Here is a 7,284-nt window from a genome sequence, read left to right as displayed (position 1 = left end):
CCTATCAGCGTGAATGTTAGGTCCTACACACCAGTAATAATCTATCCACCGAAAAAGACCACATCCTGCTGTTCCTAAGGAACATACTTCTGGTATTCTAAGTACCACTTGACTCTAGGGCGAACTTCTGCGCCCCATTACCCCGACTCACGTCATTCACTACCTTGGCTAGGAACTTAAGTGTTTGAAGTCATCCACAGTCTCCGAAGGCTTTCAGATTTAATCCGGATCGACTGAATGTGTCATCGACGCTCCCGGATCAATCCGATCACGTAGTTCGGTCACTTACAATTTCTTACCAATGTGCTAAACATGCTCCCTATTTTGCCGTCCACTTCTCTGCGCTGTTGCTCACCGTGCTTGAATGATATCAATTGACGTGCGCGACAAAAGTCGTGAAATAGACAGGTTTCTAGCTTTTTATTGCCGTCTACTCTTGGATCATCAGTTTAGGGAACTTTGCGCCGCAACGGTGCTGCTATTTAAAACTCTGGTGGTCAAGATCACTCCTAATATTGCGAGCAACAAACAGTTTGGCGGAATCTCCCCATTTTCTCCTTGACCAGGCATCAAATCAGCGGACTAGAGAGGCGATATCCAGTGAATGACCATTAATCACCGATATCAACCTCTGTGTGCACAAAAGGCGTCTATGGTGAAATGCTAACAGATACATCTGTCGTTTGAGGCTGGTGTGTTCAGACCGAGATGCGATAAACGTGAGTTTTTCGGTAGCTTTTATGGCCTCCGAAGCGAGAGGAAGTAGTGTTGATTCAAGGATAGCGGAAGGTACCGGTATAATGAAACGCTTTGATAAATTGTACAGGTGAAGGAAGTTTTCATCGGGACTCTCATCCTTAGCCCTTTGAAACACACCTGAAAAACAGGAGTTCTCAAAAGCATTTTTGCTTCTTCAGTGCCAGCGGAGTTGCTGTCCATGTCCGGTTTGATAGTTAAGAAATAAACAGGCGCAGACTACCAACCAATGTGATGCGAGAAGATAAATGCGGGGTTTTGTTCAGCGCAGGTGAAACCAGGGAACTAAACGCGTCCATCCGAGCCCCCCCAGTGATTCTCAAATCCACTGGATGTCATACACGCCAAAGAACTTGTCGGTTCGCGTCATATCCACTGTCCTACAGTTTTAGAAGGCACACGGCATAGTAGGAGCAGCGGTAGCCCGGCTAATGATCATCCACTTAGTACCAGCCAAAGTGAATGCTGAATGAAACCCCTATCCTAACAACATTTTGTATTTCAGCGTATAACCGCTGAGCCAACCAGAATGAACGTACGGTTGCGTATGAATCATTGCATAGAGCTCTAATGAATAAAGTGATTCACCAAAACGAGGAAGTTTCAATGATCCTCAGCCAATCCAATTACTGCAGGAGAGTGTTGTATCTTGTTCTGCGAGTGACTTAAGGTTCCTTCAGCGATTATCAACCTCCGCTTACCGCGACGGCCGGTCCAACCATGAATATCATGATGCATCTCACTGCGTCGAAAGACCGAGGCTTGCAAGAGCAGTATTTGAAAATCGAAGGAAGCGTAAAATACCCGATAATAAATATCAAACCACTGTATATCGTCATTTGGAGGGTTGTTAAGGAGCTCTATCCGTATTTACTGCAATGAAGGCCTGCGGTGCCATTTTGAATCAGAGACGGTCATTGGAGCTCTTCCAGTAGTCTGTGGATGTGCAGCTATTATGAGACCAGAAGCGTCCTCTTTGTGACGTTCTTTATTGGTGTAACCCATCAAAAAATTTCGTCAGTGAATTCGGTCCGTCCATCTCTCAGTTGCGAATGCTGTGAGGAATGAACCGAACCCATTCGTCCAACACTGAATGTAATAAATTGTATCTGCTGTCGGTATTTCCGAAACCACCAGGTCGGTTTGACTTGCATCATTGTCGGGTGGAAGTTACGATGAATTTTCCGGATAAAGTGAGGCGATGAATTCGTGATTTATTATCTAGAATCTGGCCCTTCTATTGAGGTCTTGCATCTGGCTGTCACTGAGTTGGCGCCTAGAATAATTATGGCCACCCATTTTTGATTGGAGGATTCCAATCCTCTGGGTACCGCATAATTCTGCTACACCTGTGGAACGCCAAAGTAAATCTGACGTGCGCGCTTACCAAGAGACAATATACGACTGTAATCTCCAGTTTTGGAGGAGAGGCTTGCTAACTTACAGGCTCAATCCGATTGGTTGCACTTCGCTGCACTCTCGGGCAAAAGGCATGGGTCTTAGGAGATGTCTCTTGACAAAATTTCACGGTGACATAGTGTTTTCCCAAAACACGGAGCCCTTAATTTTTCCAAGTTTATAAGGATTGTAGGAATCCTTGAAAATATTATCTACAGCAACTGCAACGTCGGAAAACATCTTTTTTGCCAGGTTGTTTTGATTTAAGATTTATCATATAATTTGCAAACCTGTTTACGGCAGTGAATGTGTTTTCATGAAATCTATCGGGCAAGCGCAATGTAGATTCCCGTCCTTGTGTGTTGTTTGTTTGTGGTATTTGCAAAGCAAATTGCTAGACAGGTATTTGGCCAGCCACACCATTGCTGTGAATTATAGCGGTCTAGTCATGTAATATTTGGCCTTAAAATCCCGAGAATGCTCCAGCAAGGCTGAGATCTCTCACAAGCCTGTCAAGTAGCCCTCCAGCGATCAAAATGGAGCTGTCTGTGAAACTTCGTTTTTGGGCTGTTAACCGAGTTTGACAGTTGAGCTTGTTAAACTCTCGAATATCAACACCATGTAGTCTCACAAAACCGACCCTTATACCTGGCCTGTAGTACGGTCCGTTACCATATAATCGAAGTTACAGTGGCTTGATACAGCTTTCAATGTGTATACGAGAGCTGTCACGGCTGTATTCACACAATGACCACGAAGTTATCCACAAAATCGAGCCGAGAATTTGGTGGTGGGCCAGTGGCACCCAGCTGTCAACTTTCGGCTGAGCTGTTTCAACTCAGCTATGGCTTGCTAATTTCCATATCAGAAAGAGGGAATCAGGCAGCTGACACGGATCAGAGGAAGATGGACGTCAGCTTTGTTCCCGAGTGTCTTCTGCTGAACTGTGAATGTGAAGGGACGAATCTGATTGGCCGCATTCGGACCAATTAGAACATTCCCTCAGGGGATCCTCAAGGATCCTCCGCACATGCCGCACTCGACGTGGTGCCAGACACGATGTGTGCTCCAGGTGGTTCTCCAGACCAACTTCGTTGATGTCCAAGGGAGAGCAGCTTGGCTGGACTAGTAAGAAAAACGTCGGGCTAGTCAAATATGACAGCAGGTTGATTTCCTTCGCTAACGTTTGCATAAGTCAAACCCACTGAGGGAGCTGGGACCAGACAAGGTCCATCTAAGTATCCTGAATAAAACAGCACTTACATTGACGAAGCATTTTTGTTTGATGTTTCTTCATTCTCCCGACGAAGGTGACCTTCCCTCTGTCTCAAAGAAAGTGATTGTCGCGCGATCTGCAACTCTGATGACCGCTTGTTGCCAGGCGGCTAGAAGCGTATTGACCTCACTAACATATCGTGCAAGGTGAAGAAGTGGACCCTCTTAAATGACTTTAGTACCAGCAACTTGGTTTCCTCAGCGCAGCACGGATTCCTACCAAACCGTTTTTGTGTGACGAACATGCTGCAGCATGTTCGTGTTTATGGACAGCTTAACGGACAAAGACAAAGGACCCATGTCAGATGCTATATTTTATGGCTTCTCGAAATCATTTGATCAAGTCCCACACGTTCTGCTCCCCCATAAGTTTGGATCTTGTGGGATTTGATTTCTCCGTTACATTCTGAGTGAAAGTAGGCTCGACCTACTCTTCTTCACCGGTCTCCATTGCGGTTCACCAATGCTTTGTTTTAGACTCATTCCTGAATTTGATTTACTTCAACTACCTTTGAGACGCGACCTCAAATCCAAGTGTATTTTTTGTGGGGTTCCAACACTAAATGGATGTAGACGCAACAAATCAGTGTTTCGTCGAATGACGAAGTGCTTCCATATTTTGTTCAGTAGAAACTCAGCGAACCCCTTTGTCGTGCATAGTGAGAATACATCAGAAGAGATATACCCAGAGGATTTGGGTTTCCGGCTCGCTGCAAACATGTTCTCATTTCACCATAAGACGGGCCCAAAAAGCATTCGTCCAGCGGATGACTCGACACACCTTCCCCCTTATTACTCACATGGACTTGCAGATACTATATGGGGCCTACGTCAGACCGCCTCTTAAATATGCCAACCTAGTTGTCTACTCAGGACGCGAATCGTAACTGTCATTGAGTGTGTCCAACGAGCTGCTACGAAGCTGGCTGCTGTCCTAAACCCGTTGGTTATGAAACCCCTTTTCTAGGTAAATGGACTCTTCCCCTGGCGTGTTTCGCTCCGAAGGGAATTAATGCTTACGCCCTCTTTGAACAAGGTTTGGCCATTAGGTTTTTCACCAGTGACACAAATCGCGCACGGCTGAGACATGGTAAGAGGATTTTGACGCTCAGAACGCACTTCTTTTTATCTGGCAACAGTTTTTTCCTTTCACGGAATAACCTTCCCCGGACGGCTGTTCACGCTCTGTCTAGATCCCAGTTCAAGGCATTTTTGTTGTGTACGACGAGGGTCGGAGTGCAACGACAATCAGAATGATAATGGAAAAGACTGAGGGCTCGAAAGCTAGGCTTTATTCATTCAAAACTTTGACACTGAGAGCTGAAAACGGAAGATAGTGATTTAGCAATAAATGATGAAATACTTGAAAAACAGCAAATATACAACAATTTTTAGATGTTTTTTTTCGATCCCTTGCGCTGGGAAGCGTACTATCCTGCGCTGAGAAGTTAAAGAACTGTGCGATGCCCTTTTTTCGCTCATGCCTTTCAGGTTAACCGAAGCCGCTGAACGATGATTGGGCGAAAGCTTCGATCCTGTGCATTAGTCCATGAATACGGTAGCCGTCAACGAGTAAGCACGGCAGTTGAGCATCAGTGTGAACACTGATGTTGGAATCTTCGATAATTGTGGCAAAGCACGAAAAAAAGGGTAGCCTGTTATCGGAGCAAAAACAAGAACGGCCGCAAACGTGTTTGGGCACGTGTAAACAGACAAGGGGTGTCAGTTTTGAGAAGAGACTCTCAATTTCCTGTTTGAAGGAATCCAAATATTTCTTCGTATTCTGGCTTACTCTAGCTAGCTTATGCTAGCTTCTTCTACCTTGGTAAATCAGGCAAGAGAATTGTATCAAACGACGGTTGCCAGTTTGAATCCAATCTGCATGTTATACCAGTTATTTCCAATGCTGGCCTTCGGACATTACCCGTGTCTCGTGCTGAACTAACCTCATTCGAAGTATGCTGATGCTATCTGAAGGCGTCCATATAACGAGCCATTGCATCAGCATTCGGTTGAGCATCGTGACGCCGCAAAAAGCGAATCTCTGAAGGAACGGTTAATTCCTGTCAGCTAGCCTCCTTAGGATTTTCGCTGCTTACGGCGTCGTGCTACCCACTTAGACCCCAGAGATTGCGTGAATTACTGATCATAAATAATGATGGTCCCAGCTGTGAGCGTTCGCAAACCTTCCGGCTGATTCGTCAGTTTTTGGGTCAATGGCAGGATAAAAATGTTTGAAGACTCAAACGGCCATCCAATGGTGACCTACGAAGAAAGGACAAAGAGATGTAGTTACGTAATGGTCGACATGCCGCTATCGCCCTATCATCGTTGTTTGGAGATGGATCTATTTAGGTGACTTTCATTTCGAGTTAAAAAACTCAGTAAGTAAATATTGTGCGGACACGAACGTATATCTTGGGACCAGAATTTCACACATCGAACCGTGTAAATGGATACTGCCTTTGACACCAGTTCCCGTCTTCTGGCCATGGTTGTTGATTAGTTAGGGGTGATCCAGTTATCCGTGATTAATCTCCATTCTGACGAGTACCCTATGGTTATGGCATTTAGCTGTCAGACGGCGGTCAGATGCCACCACGGGGCATCTTTCGGAGCTTACGCACTGAAAGGTGGGGAAATTTATCCCCCCGCAGTGTAGCCTGAGTAATATGTACAGCGACAGAAACATCAGTCACAAGAGGGCAGATAGAGATGACTGTCAGAATCCATCAGCGAACTGTTCACGTTATTCAAAAATACATATAAGAACAGTTTCTCCTCACGGAGTGATCAACCATCAAGAGACCCAAATCTGGTGGCGCACTTTAGGATACACGTAAACCAATCTTTTGTTACGACGGTAATGATAAAACATGTGTGGCTACGTTACCTACCTGCAATATTGTGATAAAAGGTTGACATGCATCTGTCCACAGATAACTCAACCCACTGTTTGTCACAAGACACTCGAAGTTCTAAGAAACTACATTGAACATTTCAGGTCACCTTTCACTTGCCTCATTGACCACTGAGTATTCAAAATAGACATCACATCCTGCATGCCGTGCATCATCGATTGAAATCGCTCCAGTCTAGACGGGATGAATTAGCAGAAATTATCAGACTGTCAAAGAACGAAGTCCCCAGGTGAAAATGGTATTATCGCGGAAATCTGTACTCTGTTTGCCGGCAGTTATTGAGCCTTTTAACGAGCGATTCTGCTAAGCGTATGTCGATACAGAGAAAAGAGGACGCGAAAGTATGGGATGACCATCAGGCTCTCGGCCTAATAGATAGGGCCCTGAAATTAGAAACGGAATTACAGCCCAGCCTGCTCAGTGTCAACATAAAATCATCCATCATCAGCTGTAATAACCGCGTACTCGTCGTACAGTTGTAGCTGCCGTAGTTTAGTTCACCCATTGGGGGGTAGGTAGCTGCGCGTTGCAGGCGGGAGCTGGTAAATTGGTGCATAAATCCAGCAGTCACGAAGAGAGTGGACCCGTCACGAAGAGACGACCTTACCGTGGTGGGGCGGTTTGTGTACCTCGGTGACTCATTGAGCTATACTGGGGAGTGCCCGCACGATGGTCACAGAGTCTCTCATACCAGGTTGGTCCATGGGTAGAGGTCCGACGAACACAGTCTCCAGGCCCTCCAGGTAGGGGGTCGGAACATGTATGATGACGTGTTCCGTAAAAAAATGGCAATGTACTTGCATTTCCAGCCGAACACCGCTGCCTTGCGGTTAAACTTTTGAACCAAAGGCTTTGGTCGCGGACCCTAATCGTCCTCCTGTTTAGGTGTGGGCGCTCTGGCCGGATCCCAGCCCCCGTACAACCACGAACTGCA

The 7,284-nt window shown here is 45.8% G+C and overlaps 1 protein-coding gene across 1 annotated transcript in view; it reads right to left on the bottom strand.

Moving 5' to 3' along the window:
- Positions 1-574: 574 nt before the first annotated feature.
- The window catches only part of T265_02359 (hypothetical protein), a gene marked incomplete at both ends in the record, with an annotated part of 17,442 nt that continues 10,732 nt past the window's right edge, over positions 575-7,284 (bottom strand). The window contains one exon of the mRNA XM_009166573.1: positions 575-876. Coding sequence (XP_009164837.1) covers positions 575-876 — 302 coding nt within the window. The remainder of the gene's footprint in view (positions 877-7,284) is intronic.

Source organism: Opisthorchis viverrini (genome assembly GCF_000715545.1).
Source record: "Opisthorchis viverrini unplaced genomic scaffold opera_v5_28, whole genome shotgun sequence".
In the NCBI taxonomy this organism is placed as follows: domain Eukaryota; kingdom Metazoa; phylum Platyhelminthes; class Trematoda; order Opisthorchiida; family Opisthorchiidae; genus Opisthorchis; species Opisthorchis viverrini.
Note: the sequence above shows the minus strand (reverse complement) of the source record. Positions and strands in the feature narration are given on the sequence as shown.